Source organism: Ostrinia nubilalis, chromosome Z (assembly GCF_963855985.1).
Source record: "Ostrinia nubilalis chromosome Z, ilOstNubi1.1, whole genome shotgun sequence".
NCBI classification, from domain to species: domain Eukaryota; kingdom Metazoa; phylum Arthropoda; class Insecta; order Lepidoptera; family Crambidae; genus Ostrinia; species Ostrinia nubilalis.
Genome location: NC_087119.1, coordinates 7,264,690 through 7,280,723, shown reverse-complemented (window position 1 = coordinate 7,280,723; position 16,034 = coordinate 7,264,690). Strand labels below are relative to the sequence as shown.

Below are 16,034 nucleotides of genomic sequence, written 5' to 3'. Positions count from 1 at the left end.
TAACAGTAGGATTTGTAACATTTAAAACATGGTTCGTGTAGTTAGAAATTCGTCAGATATGTTGAAGTGGGTAAAATTTTGAGCTTGAATTTGTGCACAGACGCATAATTATACAAAAAATAGGTTAAAAATAGAGTGTCTACTTATCGATTGAATTACACGGGTTTTCCATTAGGCTTGGTTTAGTTGCAAACCGGAATGACGACCCATGCAACCATAGCCACCATGCATTCGAGGTAACTTTCGAACCATTAATATGACTATTCTAAGGCCCCCATCACACTGCGAGTTTTTGCAGCGATAGGAAGGTGTGTCGTAAAGAGGATTTGCGATTATACATTGCTGAATCGCGTTTCTATCGTTGCAAAAACTTGCAGTGTAGGGCCTTTGTCAGGAGTCAGATGTCTTTCTCCTGACTCCAACTGCTACTGGATGTTTTTGTAGCAGTGCTTTTATTTGGGTTTCAGCTGGTGTTATTTTTATAGTAGACTTTCTACTGTGTTGTAAATTCAGGAATGAAACATTTGGTCTTACATAAACTACGTTGATATTTTGACCTGTTGTATCCTGAATGATATACATATACGTGTTATATTTCGTAAAATAATTAAAAAATTAAAAAGATTTTTAATAAAAAAGGAAAAGAAAAAAAAACCTCTTTTTTAACTTAACTTCATCAGTCGTAATGTGCTTAATATAAATACTTTACCTATACAAATTATTATGTATAACTACTGTTTGGTGTTTTATTTTGGGGATGAAGATTGTATGTGATATTAAATAAATTGGGTTATCAACTTATTAAACTTATTTAGCGGGTGGATGTGTAATTTGGATTGGGTTCTTTTGGGGCTTAAAATAATTTAGTTTTATGTTTTAGGGATTTGGGTTTGAGAGGAGTAGGTGACATTCAAAGGACCGTGCCAAGGGAGCTACATAAGTGAATAACAATCATTTACAATTTTAAGTAACTAAGAAAACATGATATTTTATTTTTGGGGATAGAGGTGTGGTGGGATATCATATCGATGTGCCAGGGCAGCCACATTTTATTTAAAAATAACTATTTACAATTTTAAACAACTTATTTAACCTATTTTGTTTCTGGGGTTTGGGGAGAAGTGCGTGCAATAGGTGAGATTAAATAGTGTAGTTGAAGGGAACTACTTATTATATTGATCGTTATTTACAAACAATTTATTAAGCATATTCTGTTTTTGGGGAGGGGAATGGGGTAACACATACGTGAGATGAAATTGATGTGCCAGGGAACCTACACTATGAATATGGCATATTTACAAATGCTTACTTGGGGTTTAGGATATGTAGCTGGGAAGGTAAGAATAAGTGATTGGGTTTGGTAAGTTTAGGTAGGGGTGGGCTTGTTTCAAAAACATATCACATAGCAAGTCTTCTGTCAAATTTAAAGCAAAATAATTTACTTAATTCAAAAGAAAATCCTGGTTTTGTGGTTTTCCTAACATCGAATCAAGGCCAAATGTATAAAAAGGAAAAACTGAATCAACTCAAGTAGGTATACTCTTAACACTGAACACAAAACCGATCGCCAGAGCAGCCGGGTCGATAGCCTGTCGTTTGTCTTTCAAAACCTGTTGCACAATAAAACAACATAGAGCGCTAACATTCAGCACGAACTTAAAATAAATTCTACTATATTAGAATAAAACATATAGGTCACATAAAATTAATGCGCGAATTCATGGACAAGCACCTAAGCGACACTTATCTGTGTGTCGATAAATATTTAAAAACAAAAAACAGTTCAACCAACACAATCAATCAATGTAACACAAATAATTTAAATTTAAAAAAGGTACCGAGGCGTTGAAAGTGAGATACAGTTGATAAATATTTAGTCGTCCCATGGGTTTTCCGGGAATGCCCAACTCGGGCGATGCGCCGGGCGAGGGGGCGCCACATGGGGCGCAATGTGGGCCGCAGCAAGGGGCGCGGTGTGCGACGAAGTGCTATTCGTCCTAACGTCGTAACTGAAACATAACCGGGTCATTGTACACACACGCCGGACGACGATAATGTCAAAAATAATATGAAGCGTAAATCTGGCTCACTTCACTATCGGGGCATAGTGCCAAAAGCGAATTCCGCAAGTAGAGTCGCTTGACGGCTCAACGGGGCAGAGCCTGCGAAGGAGACAAAGCTTTACTCGTTGGCAATGGCATACAGGGTGATTGAGTAGAGGCATTCCTTGGCCATCTTAAAAAATAAGGTGTCCGTCAACTTAAAGGCTTTTGATTTGATTTGAATTTTATTACCACGATGACACGATTTTGAAAGTTCTTTACAATTTCGCAATCATTCGTTGATATTTCACTGTAGTAACGGCGTCACACGTAAACACGTTGCATTATTTGGACTACTTTAAAGTTAATTATTTAAAAGTATTTTTAATTTGTTATTTTATGTCCCCCAACACATTTTATATTGTATTAATTACCAAATCAAGTAAAGTAGGGTAAACCGACAGTCATTGGACGCTGCCAGTCATTGGACAAAACAACCCTTGAATTTTATTAAAATGAATATTCCTTCAAATACAATGAATATTCCTTTAAAAAACGCCCTTTTATCTCCATCAGTCGGAATCTCTCAGTTGTTGAAATAGAAATTCTATTTTTAATTCAGTAAATAACTGTCCAATAACTTTCTTAAGTGTCCAATGACTGGCAGTTTACCCTATCGGCCAAAAAAAATGCGTGCATAGATCGCCGCGACTAATGACAGGAACGCGTTGATGTGAACTCATCGCTTCAATTAATTCATACCACGCAGGCTGCACGCGTTGGTTTGGCGGAACCTTAACTGACAAATACGCGTACGCATCGTGGCAAAACTTGAATAAGTAGATATGCATCAATAAATTCGTTAATATGTAAGAATTTTAGACTAAATAAAAATGTTTCTTTCTTTCCTTCTTTCTAATAAATTAACATTTAGACTATGATCAGGCTCATCAGGCAGGATCATCATTACAAAATTGTTTTATGTTAAAATTATCAAATATTTCTTGTAAAATTTCAAATAAAAATCATTACAAGTATGTAGTAGGTTCATGTTGTAACTTCTGCCTCTTCTTCTTAATAAGTACGGAATGCCTCTATATATTGATCACCCTGTATAACAACAGATAAAGCGCAATTTCGAGCAAAAGACTTTGAATTTAAGATTTAGGCTAGTATTATGAATGACGTAGATTTTTTTTATCGAATTTAAAACTTAACTCATCAAAAAACATTAGATGCTAAATATTCTGGAAAAAACAAATTAATATTATGAAATAAAACAAGACTAGTAATAAAAAAATAATAGAATTAAAACATCAGACCCATCACAGGCTTTATTTCCTGTTCTTCAGTCGATTCGTACTTTGTCATTTTTTATAATACTAGCCAGAATCGTAATATAAGAATAGTTATTTTCTCATTTGATTGCTAAACATAGAGTTTTGGAATTGCATTTTTAGAGGCACGTCTTTCATGTGTAATTTTTTTGTCAAAGGGTCTTTATCATATGTAGGTACTTGTGATATTTACGCTCCATATAGGTATTATAATCTATTAAAATTATTTATTAAAAGTTAAGAAAAACGGAGGGAGATAATTTAAGACTGAAGTGAAAGGTGTGCTCTAATGTATATTTTACAAAATGTGTGACTCTAAGCGATTGCCTCTTGAAAAAAATGTGCTATGTGCAGTGTTGTTGAGCCTACTCATGCATACTACGTGTGATTAATAATATATTAGTGAACGCACCGTGTTTCCACTTGTCTGTATGTACTGGCAGAAGCTACGCCACGGCTAGTGGTGGGCACAGCCCGCAGGTCGGTATCATGCCAAGCGAGTAAAGGGTCCGAATACCTAAAAGAATATTCATATCTTGAGTGTTCATCTACCTAAAGTTGAAAAAACCAATTCATATGTACCTGGTGAACCGCCAATAAACGAAAGCAATTAAACCTGATCGATGTCAATCCAGTCCGAGCGCCTTCTTTCTTCGGTCGATTAGATTGGATAGACTTATTACAGGTGCTGAAGCATATTATTAAAATATTAAAAGTGGTCAAACAGTACAGGATGACTGATTTCTGGACCTACCAGCCAGATGTCACCCATCAATGATTGTGCATGATTTAAGGTGAACACACAAGTCGCAAACATTTTACCGCAAAAAATTGGCTTACGATGCCGTAGGTAGTGTGTATTTTCACCTTAACACATGCGTTTTGTAAAAAATATCTGTAGTGGCTACCAGCTTTTGCTGGGCGTGATTAAAATTCATGCTTATCTGTAAGTATAGTACGCTTCAAAGTGGCTGCCATAAGTCCAAAGCCCAAAGTCCCCATGTCGTGTTTTCCTTTTTGTATTTTTAGTCCGTTTACTCTAGGATTGCATAGTTTGAAAATCTGGGACTTGGGTGTCAGACGGTCGGATGACAATGACCTTTATGGTCGACGCTCACAAGAAGTTATACGTTCTGTACCATGCACATGCTACATGCACGCATGCATCTACGAAAAAAAGCAACGACAAAGGTTCTCAAAACTTACTGGTCGTGGCCGCCGAAGTAACCGTTGTTCCCATCGCCCTCAAAGATGTTTCGGTCACCGGTAGGGCGCGGGTTGGGGGAGGGGGGAGGAATGGTTACGCGATCAAGGGGGTTAGGGGGTGGGGGGGTCGGGGCTGTCACAACTGGAGGGTTCGTCTCGAGGGTCGAGTTTTTGATGCCGTATTTGAAGTACATGATCATTCCTGAAAATATATGACACTATCATGAATTAACTTTCCTTGTGCAGATTTTGTCGCGTTTCCGAAAAGATTATTCTTGAAAATGTATGAAATTTTCATGAAATAACTTTTCTTGTGTAGTTTTTATCGCGTTTTCGAAAGGAACTAACTGCTTTAACTCTAACCGTACGTGAATTCCTAATTTCTGAGACACGTCACTTTAAAAAAGTGTAGTTACCAAGAAAATTTTATACCGTACTTAAGTAGGTAACATAACTTTCCAGTAAGAATGAAAATGTGAAAACATAAAACTTGATACTAAGTTTCAGTTTCAGACCTCATTTCTGTACATTGAGTGGTTTTACTTGACGACAATTAATGACATGTCCGTACCACCGCGGACGGCTCTCCTGGTAGGCCAGTAGAATTAAACACAAAAATTGATTAAATCGGAAATAATTCCTACAAAAGATTTTTTTGCTTTAATGGCTTCATTGGTTGCCCATTAAGACTCTCCTAAGTTTTCGACTTCGACGGAGTTGTGCTTAAGTGGTGGGGGCCCCCGAAAGCGGCGTTTTTTCGGTTTTCCGGTTATACCGCGTAAAGGACTTACCCTATCGAAAAGTGGTCTTCATGACGGTTAAAGGGCACTTAATCCTGCATTGAATAAGACCAAATTCATATGTTTTGGACAAACCGTTCTCGCGCTAAAGTTCGGCAAAGTAGAAAATATACGTATAATTAATGACCCTCTCCACGTCCAATGGCTTGTTACCCACATGCTTCCAAGCCTTGTAAAGGGTCGCCTTAACCAGTGTAACCCTAACAAGGCTCACGAGTTTGATTCGCTTATCCTTGTTCGTCCCAGCCGTTCCTTAACTGCGGTTGCTGCACCTCTTCCTGACACTCTCCTGGACGACTCTGTGTTACCTAATGTGGCTGCCTCTCTTCCTTGTACCCGCCTGTACGATTGCATTGCTTAGCTATATGCCTGGTCCAAGGTTCGACGCCACAAAATCAACTTTGTACGCGTGAAAATAGTTTAAATACTATTTTCCGTGCTTGCAACATTTTTCTTTACTGCTTCGCCTCTATTAGTCGTAGAGTGATTGTATATATCCTATAGCCTTCCTCAATGTATGAGCTATTCAACACAAAAATAATTATTTCAATCAAACTATTAATTCTTAAGATTAGCGCGTTCAAACAAACAAACAAAAAACTCTTCAGCGTTTTAATATGAACTTGTTGTTGTTGATTTTTGGCGTCGAACCTTAGACCAGGTATACGGCTAGGCAACGTAGTCATGCAGGAGGATACAAGGAAGAGGGGCAGCCACAGTAGGTAACACAGAGTCGTTCAGGTGAGTGCCAGGAAGAGGTGCAGCAACCGCAGTTAAGGAACGGCTGGGACGAACAAGGATAGGCGCATCAAGCTCGTAAGCCTTGATAGGGTTACACTGGTTGAGGTGGCCCTTTTCAAGACTTGGAAGCCTGTGGGTAACAAACCATTGGAAGTGGAGAGGGTCATTAAAATTACTTTGCCGAACTTTAGCGCGAGAACGGTTTGTCCAAAACATATGAATTTGGTCTTATTCAATGCAGGATTAAGTGCCCTTCAACCGTCATGAAGACCACTTTTTGATAGGGTAAGTCCTTTACGCGGTATAACCGGAAAACCGAAAAAATGCCTCTTTCGGGGGCCCCCACCACTTAAGCACAACTCCGTCGAAGTCGAAAACTTAGGAGAGTCTTAATGGGCAACCAATGAAGCCATTAAAACAATAAAATCTTTTGTAGGAATTATTTCCGATTTAAAAGCTAATTCTACTGGACTATGGAGGCTTTTCTCCAGCAGTGTATAAATTGAAACACCAAGAGTTAATTGTTGGAATATTCATTACTTTGCTTAGCTTGATTTTTGAATTTTGATTTGATGATTGGTTTTTGGTGGGGCCACGACCCGGAAAACATAGTGTAAGCAGGCCTCCCTACTCGCTGGACCGACGATCTGGTGAAGCTCACGGCAGCACCTGAAGGCGGTCAGCGCCAAACCGGTCGTTGTGGATATCCATGTTCTTTGTCCAACAGTGGACGGCATTAATTACCTAGAGCCATCCAGACGGTGAAGCGAGCCAGGGTCAGCATGGACAGGTTGAGTATCAGGTAGATGTTCACCAGGATCGCGGTGGCCGGCACAAATGGCAGCCCGGGCGCCGCGTAGATCAGCCCCACTCTGGAATATAGCAGCCAAGAATTGAGTATAAGATATTATGTTGAGTAAGATGGCAAATGGACAGGGGGCAAACGAGCAGATGGTTCACCTGATGGTAAGTGATTACCGTCGCCCCGCAGTCTCAGGGGCGTTACAGGTGCGTTGCCGGCCTTTAAGGTGAAGATACCTACGCTCTCTTCTTAAAAGCTTGCAGTTAACATGCAATTTGAGAATAAATTTCAATTTAAAATTAAAATCCGAGTTGTTTTGAATTTAAAAGGACCTAGGACGCAAATCGGCCACCAACCACAACCACTACATACCGCAGACCGACTTATGAAAGTCCCTAAAATTGATATTTCGAAACGTGTGAATCTTTTCTATGGACAATTAAGCTTGCTCGACTGATCTTAGGCCCAGCTATCTCCGGAGTCAGTGTGACGTGCTAATTTTGGGACACCCTGTATGTATTTGACACCACCTTGTAAGTATTTTCAGCAGTGTCATGTTTCCCTTATCGATTCGTCAATTTCCTTACATTGAATTAGAAATCAATAGACATTAAGTAATAAACTACACTGCCTATTAGCAAAATCAATGTAGACTTTGAATTCAAATTAACCTTAAATTATAGATTGACTACCGTTCAGCCACTGCACTGTTCATTGCGTTACCTGGTTTCCATGGTAGATAATAGCTTTGCTTAGTTTCGGACTAAGTAGATGACAAATAGCAAAGTTGATTAAGTAGGTACCCTTAGGTATATTATTATGTCTAGGCCGTTTAGGTAAGTCGGACCATGACTCGCAGATTTTGGGAGGACACCGTTGATTTTTGGTGAGTAGTTGCTTTAACTTAAAAAAGGTCAGAAATCTGTCAAACTCTATACTAAAAACACCGGTTATTGTTATAGTTACGGTTATGTAAGTTGGTGGTCAGCCTTCGCGGAAGTCTAAGGCTACGGCCGGCTACTCGCGTCATCCTCACTAGTGATGGCGGAACGCCGCGAAGGTTTTAGTGGGTATACCCCGTCCTTTTCAGGACAGAGCACATTGTCCCCCGGCAGTAAAGAACTTACTAAAGAACTTGTAGACAGTCAAAAATTGCAGGCGGTGGAGTGCCAACTGCCTAGCAGACGCAATTTCCGCGTGCATCTCTCAAGATTCGGCCACAATAACCGCGAGGTTGGTATGGCCACAGTAAATACAAATGAGTAGGTCATCTTCATAGAAACGCAACGAGCGCGGTTTGTATGTGAGCGCGCCAATACGTATGCGGCGCGCACGCACACACTGACAAAATTCGGCGCAACACCCCGCTAATCCACGCTAAATTTAAATTAATAATAAAATCCACCAATCATGCAGCATTTGGACCTCGCGTCTACGTATTGCCATCTGGCGGATTTTTCAATCGCGAAAACCCTCATTGTGTAAAGCAATTGTTATCATTTGACAGTTCATAACGTACGATAAAGTCAGTTTGTGATCATTCATACGAACGCTTTTAAATCACTTTCGTCTCGTCCCTCGCTTTAGTAAGACGTGGGAATGGTTTCTGCAAAATTACTAGCAATAGCGATTTGTGTTGCTAGAAGACGAAGAAAGAAACAAAGGACATTCTGGGTACATCCTCTGAATGAACAGAGATACTTAAGACAAATGTATACCATGATTGATATTTTTGGAGTCGGTGCCGGTAAATTTAGAACATTTCTTGAGCTTGGCACTGAGCAGGCTGGCACCGACTCCAAGAATATCTCGAATCTACGATTATTCTGTCAAACTCTTTGTTTAACTGACTTTATCGTACGTTAAAACTGTCAAATGATTACGATTGCTTTACACAATTCCACCTCTGGTTACAAAAACTTCTGGAAGTTCTGGAAACCCGAACGACATCAGAACACGTTTTTCAGCGTGCCTGCTGTATCTTTTTGGTAAATAGTAGGTACTGGATTAACGGACTAAGGATAATTTAACGGAACTTAACGAGTCCGTTAACATTTTTGAAAGTTAACTTAAAAGTTAATCCGTTAATAGAAATGTTAACTTCGTTAATTAACGATTAACGGATTAACGAGTTAATGCCCAGCTATGGTTTTTGCATATAGAAGTGGCCGAAATTCTCTACTAAAATAAGGACTTCAGGATCCTACCCACGACATCGTATCGAAGTTCTCGACAAGCACGCCCAAAAAACAAAACAGAACAAACACGTCCGACCACTAAGAGAGCGCGCGGCGTACTGATCGCAGCGCTGGCGCTTTTTTAACGCTCGTGTGAATAATAATATAAAGTTTCATACGGCCTATTCCCAACGCTCTGCGTTGAAAAGGCCTCATTCGCACGAGAGTTTAAACAGCGTTGCGTTATAACCCGGCGTCGGCGCTTTTATAACGTCCTCAATGTGATCATTCATACGAACGCTTTTAAATCACTTTCGTCTCGTCCCTCGCTTTAGTAAGACGTGGGAATGGTTTCTGCTAAATTACTAGCAATAGCGATTTTTGTTGCTAGAAGACGAAGAAAGAAACAAAGGACATTCTGGGTACATCCTCTGAATGAACAGAGATACTTAAGACAAATGTATACCATGATTGATATTTTTGGAGTCGGTGCCGGTAAATTTAGAACATTTCTTGAGCTTGGCACTGAGCAGGCTGGCACCGACTCCGAGAATATCTCGAATCTACGATTATTCTGTCAAACTCTTTGTTTAACTGACTTTATCGTACGTTATGAACTGTCAAATGATTACGATTGCTTTACACAGTTCCACCTCTGGTTACGAAAACTGTTGTTTTGGGTTCTGGAAGTTCTGGAAGCCCGAACGTACTTATCAGAACGCGTTTTTTAGCGTGCCTGCTGTATCTTTTAAATAGTAGGTACTGGATTAACGGACTAAGGATAATTTAACGGAACTTAACGAGTCCGTTAACATTTTTAAAGTTAACTAAAAAGTTAATCCGTTAATAGAAATGTTAACTTCGTTAATTAACGATTAACGAGTTAACGCCCAGCTATGGTTTTTGCGTATAGAAGTTGTAAGAATAGTCTATAAATCAATGTCCAGTCAATTAGTTACATTCCGTAGATTCTAAGACATTTTAGTTCGCAAGACTGTCAATAGATGGCGTTGTGCTGACTTACATCGCGGTGTCGAAGTTTTAGGCGACCCATATATAAGGTGTTATTTTTTGTACTGATCATACTTTACCAACGCATCTAATAAAATCATACAAATACAACCCAAGTGCTTTTAAAAAAAAATTCAGGCTAGTTTTCGAGTAAAACGACAAATAATGTTTCGAAAAAAATAAAAAATAAATCATCCTTTGAGCGCGGTGAGTATTCGTTTGTACGCACTATCGTAGTAGCCGGCCGAGGGCAACGACCACTGCCACGTGCCGCGCCGCGTGAGTCGGCCATATTGATATCGCTGCCAGTCGCTCCGCGCCCACAGCCCGCGCCGAGCCGCCGATCGGCATGCGGGAGCGCAACAACATAAATAATCGTCCCAGTCCGTCCAATGCGCCCAAACGTATTGCAGTGTATGTGTGATTTATTACAATGCCGCGCTTGATCAATAACAAAACGCAGGTGAAATTATGTTTCGGGCACACTAACTGGCCGACGAGAAACATTGACGAGTCGAAAACCTTCATACCTTGCTTGTTTGGAGCCGCGCAGCGCTTCAGGGAGCGCAGCCGTATCCTGACTTGACGAGATTCCGTGCGCTTCGAGGACGAAGTTCTGGATTTCAATTTCAATCACCGGCACAGTGCTGGCGGTACCCAGATGCGAGCGCCGCAGACGGCGGCTTTTGTGTAAAAATACGGAATGCCTTATCAAGGAGTTGTTGCCAGAGGGCCACGACCGCGACCTAGTTCTATCGATGGTTATTGCGGAAGTCTACCTAGGTACATACCTACAGTGTGATTTGGACAGATGAGTGCTTGTTTACGCGAAAGCGCGAATTGTGAATACAACATCCGACGTGGTGTCTAGTGAACAGCAAGCAAGTGTGCAGCCCGAAAGCATTACCTCAATTCGATCGTGGCTAGATTAGACAGTGCAAGACAGTGTTTACGTGAACATTCAACAAAGGCTTGACGTTCAAAATGTATTGTGATTAGTGTAATAATAAACTAGGAACTTTAAATAACAACATTCAAAATAGGTAAATGTGTGAATAAGTAAAATCAATGAATCTAAAGTGTGATGGCAAATCATAATTTAGGAATTAAAACCAGGAAAATTGATCAGTGAGTTTTATTTACAACACCTATTCATATTCAATATTAGGGTGCATTTCCACTGAAGCGAAGCGAAGTAGTAATAGGTATGTACCTATCAATTTTTTATTACGTCTCTAAATAAATTGCGTAGGCATTACGAAACCGTAGATATTGAATTCCAATTTCTATCCTTTTTTAAATTTCTAGTTTAACGCGGATGATTCGCCTCGGTTCGTTGGAAAAGTCCCCCGCTATTACACTAATGAAAATACACTTATTTACCTACTTATGTAGCTAGATTTTGTTTCTCCCAGCGCGTAGTACCTATTAACATGACGTAACATCGTACATACTCACGAGTGATAATTTTTGGTAACGTAGGTTTAGTGTAATCTAACCTTTATGTGTGTGAACGTTGAATGAATGCGCGCGGCCATTGTTCGTACTCGTATGAATGAAATGAGTAAAGAAAGAGAGAGAGGCAGTGAGTGAAGACAGGATGGTTGTAAAAATAATATCTTTTTTTTGTTAGGAAAAGTAAAAACAAAAACTAGCCTGAATTTTTTTTTAAAAACACTTGGGTTGTATTTGTATGATTTTATTAGATGCGTTGGTAAAGTATGATCAGTACAAAAAATAACACCTTATATAAAGGTTTTGAACCACCGCACCGTTCACATTAACCATCCTACTTGTTACTAACCGATTGTGGTGACGTAATAAACCCGTCGTGTACTGAGTTTGGCTTTTATTTCTAAGCTAGTACACCCTCGATTCGACTTTGACCCAAGGGGGTTAAACAGAAGTGGCCGAGATTCAACTTCTAAAATAAGGACTTCAGGATCTCCAACCCACGACATCGTATCGACGTTCTCGACAAGCACGCCCAAAAAACAAAACAGAACAAAACACGTCCGACCACTAAGAGAGTGCGCGGTGTACTGATCGCAGCGCCGGCGCTTTTTTAACGCTAGTGTGAATAATAATATAAAGTTTCATACGGCCTATTCCCAACGCTCTGCGTTGAAAATGCAACACTGCTCGATAAAAAAGCGTCGCGTTTTAAAAGCGCCGACGTGTAAACACTTACTTGGGTATGCATATGTTCTATTTGAACGCTTTTTTAACGGACGTTAAAAAAGCTCTCGTGTGAATTAGGCCAAATGCAACACTGCTCGATAAAAAAGCGTCGCGTTTTAAAAGCGCCGACGTGTGAACAAGTACTTGGGTATGCATATGTTCTATTTGAACGCTTTTTTAACGGACGTTAAAAAAGCTCTCGTGTGAATTAGGCCTTACAAAGCGTTTGACAGAATAATCGTATCGTTATGAACTGTCAAATGATAACGATTGCTTTACACAATTCCACCTCTGACTAGGGTTGTGAACTCATTTCTTGCAATTAGGTACAATCCAAAATCATGAAAGTAATGTAAAAGCAAAAGTCGTCAAGAAATCACATTTCTAATGTGACTTGTTGTGAGGGCAACCTGTTTGGACCCGATGGCGTCTTGAAACCTGTTGATACGAGAAAATTTTCCACGGAGTGAAACAGCAGAAGACACACCTAAGTTATAATTTTCAATTTACATCAATAACAAGACAGTTTAAATATTATATTTTGTCTTGAAAAGAGTTATGAATTTAGAACGAAGATCAACTCGATATAATCTCATTCGACTGTTATTATTACATAAAATCCAATTACAACGATTCGATGACGAGATCCTAGGCTTAAACATTTTAAGCGTTGTTTTTTTAAGTGACCCCTTTGAAAACAAAATGCCTGTTATGTGTTACTATAGGGGTCACTTAAAAATTAGAGATTGATACCGAAAACGGGCATTAGTCAGCAAAAATGACGTACCGGTTTTGAGGTTTCCTAGAAATCATCAGCAGGAGCATGATGATGCCGATCAGCAGGATGACCATCAGCACGGTGACGAAGGTGGAGGAGCCGGGGCTGCAGTAAGCAGCGAGCACGTCGAACAGCATGATCATCACGAACATGGTCGCGAACGACTTCAGCACAAACATTCCTGCGAATATTACTTTTCGTATGACGTAAGCGATAGATGAGATAGTAATAGTGAAGGGATTCAATACGAAAATTCTGCCAACCTACTTTCATTTGATTTAATAACGTGGTTACGGGCATAACGTTTTTTAGTGACTTACGAAACAATCAAATATTGGAAAATTTATTTAAATAGATTTCGCCCGGGGCTTGCAGCCCGTGGATTTACATAATAGTATAAAGTCCACTGTTTGTTTGTTTGAATAAATTCATGATAAAACAGTGAATGATTTAAAAAAAATACTAGATGCAATGTAATTTCCGGGACTTTTACCCTCTATATCTCTTTTTAACAGTAGGGATACATTTTTTTCGGAAATAATTTTATCAACTCCATCCTGGTGACCTCTAATAATAATTAACTCGAGCAAGACTGATGATCTTGCTGATCCTCTCTATTACACTTAATTAAATTACTTCCACGTATACACAAATTAACAAAGAAATCTAATACACTTCCCGGTTTATAAGATGTAAAGTCGGGTGGTATTACATGTAGGGTAAAGTTGTTTAATGATGGAGCTGTGAGGGAAATAACTTGAGAAAACTCCAATTAAAAGTAACCTATTTTAGGGTTCCGTAGTCCTGATAAGGAACCTTTATTTAATTTACATTTTAAAGACTTTATATCTACCAAACCACAACAGTAAATTGCCACAAAAGTTGCCGATTTACTTCAGCAATTCATAGGATTTTTATGTGTCAATCTGTGTCAATTGAACTGACCTGACTGACTCGTAGCAGGACCGTTGTCAACCCAGGGGAAGAACCCAGGGCAGAGGTAGGACATCGCGTAGAGCTGCCGGTAGATGGCGCCGAAGAACCGGCCACAGCGGGTGGTGTTGCCAGAAGTGCCTCCGGGCACAGCGCCTGTTGAAAAAAGAAGTATCTTTAAAAGTTCTGTACACTTAATCTTCGGCCGGACCAACGCAATGGTGATGGTGCATATAGATCGTAGCGAGCCGCGACCAATGTCAGGATCAGGACGCGTTGATGTGAACTCATCGCTCAAATTCATACACATCATCTGATCGCCATCGCGCACGCAGGTTGCACGCGTTGGTGTGGTCGAATGTTTACTTTTCACACCAGCTCCCTTTTAAGGTTTGTACTGATAAAGACATAATTATAAAACGGAGATGTGAAGCCGACATCGGCAATCATGATTTAAAAGCACCATCATAAGGCTTCGCTAAATTGTGATTTGGCAAGAATTAGTTTAACTCTGTATGCACAAGTATGTCGTATGCGAAACTTTATTTTAGTAATAACCAAAGCAAAAGTTGTTTTACTCAGACTCGTTGCGATAAAATTGTTTTTATAAGAGCATTGTATTGTAATCACAAAATAGTGATTATTCCTCAGTTGTTTTAATTGATTGTTAGATTTTAAAGCAGACTAAAAAGAAAGGTCCCTTATCCAATTTCAACACCCGTAGCAATCAGGTTCAAAGGGATTGTAATTATGATTGCGATTGCGATCTGTGAAAAGGTATTAATTATAAGCAATCTTTCTGAATTAATGAACGAATTCATTTTCAAGTAATTCTTAAAAACAGTGACAGTCGTTTTCTAACTATAGTAGCTTGCATAAATGCTATATTATTACTATTGGCAACGAACTTACGATAACAGACTTCAATTACTTACCTTTCTACAAAAAAAATCTGGAAAAGTTCTTAACAATAGTGCTTTTATAAACTTTCTAGGAAAACTATAACGGTTAAGATAAATCAGTTAGTTTAAGAGTAATAGTCGTTTAACTCATGTATTATTAAATTTCTTACCGAATAAAAATTCATTAGAAGAAAATATTAAAAGTGACTTTAGATTAAGTACTTAATTGCTTGCTTCTGAAATAGGTACATTACGGAACCCTACACTGCGCGTGACGACACGCACTTGGGTATTTTTAGAAGACAGTTAATTTTTAACACTCGCAAAGCCAGCATTTTCGCTTGGGCAATAAAAAAAAGGTCGCAAATCAAAAGGCCTTACCATAGAATTTGTTCTCGTTGTTGGAATTCACCAGGAATGTGTCGTCGCGTCCGTCGCTCTCGTCTTCGGCATGGGAATCCATTGAGTCGTCCGAATCAGGGGAACTGCTAGGAAATAACCAAGTTATGGTTTACACGAGAAATGTATGAGTTATAAGATATGTCGGCCGGCCTTTCGCGCTTGCCAGGACGCCCAGCATCGCTAGCTTGTTACCTGCGAGTCACTCGGCGAACCATCACGTGTTGGCTCGTCATGCCTTGGCTTGTGCTCTGGAACAAAAACGCACATATTTGCATTTTTTTTAAATGGGGCCGAATTTGTTGCTATAGGGTCAACAAGATTAGATTGTGGCTTATTCCAAAATTATCAAATATAAAAGGGGTTCAAATGGATAAAATTATGACTAAAACGCAAATAAAATAAATATTTCAAGGTACGAGTATAATGAGCACAATTTAAATCTGTTAATTGCGGTGAAATACTACTACTGAAAGTCATTTTGTACAATACATTCAAGTAGTGTCACTATGGAGAGATCAGCTTGCCGCTTGATCTGCACCGTCTACGGTTAGCTTGCAGCTTCCACCTTAATTCTCATAATGTTTATCTTAGGTACTCATAAGTGCCACTTGTGGTCAAAATTGAATAAAATATTTTTGATTTTGATTATTGTAAAAGACTCATGATGTGAGACAAGTGCAGTATTCAAAAGAATCCTTGTAAAATGGTCGACATATTTTTCA

At 39.3% G+C, this 16,034-nt stretch overlaps 1 protein-coding gene and 1 long non-coding RNA gene across 2 annotated transcripts in view; both read right to left on the bottom strand.

Moving 5' to 3' along the window:
• Positions 1–673: 673 nt before the first annotated feature.
• LOC135086889 (uncharacterized) lies at positions 674–4,686 on the bottom strand. Its single transcript, XR_010260628.1, has 3 exons — positions 4,586–4,686; positions 3,792–3,896; positions 674–2,009 (listed from the first exon to the last, which is right to left on the bottom strand). It is a non-coding gene; the product is annotated as an uncharacterized LOC135086889 (long non-coding RNA).
• A 6-nt stretch (positions 4,687–4,692) lies between these two features.
• Positions 4,693–16,034, bottom strand: part of LOC135087060 (solute carrier family 7 member 14) — a gene marked incomplete at its 3' end in the record, with an annotated part of 134,445 nt that continues 123,103 nt past the window's right edge. Inside the window, exons 11-16 of the mRNA XM_063981907.1 lie at positions 15,505–15,560; positions 15,292–15,398; positions 14,021–14,164; positions 13,085–13,256; positions 6,871–6,998; positions 4,693–4,787 (exon numbers count right to left, since the gene is read on the bottom strand). Of these exons, the coding sequence (XP_063837977.1) occupies positions 4,693–4,787; positions 6,871–6,998; positions 13,085–13,256; positions 14,021–14,164; positions 15,292–15,398; positions 15,505–15,560 (702 nt within the window). The remainder of the gene's footprint in view (positions 4,788–6,870; positions 6,999–13,084; positions 13,257–14,020; positions 14,165–15,291; positions 15,399–15,504; positions 15,561–16,034) is intronic.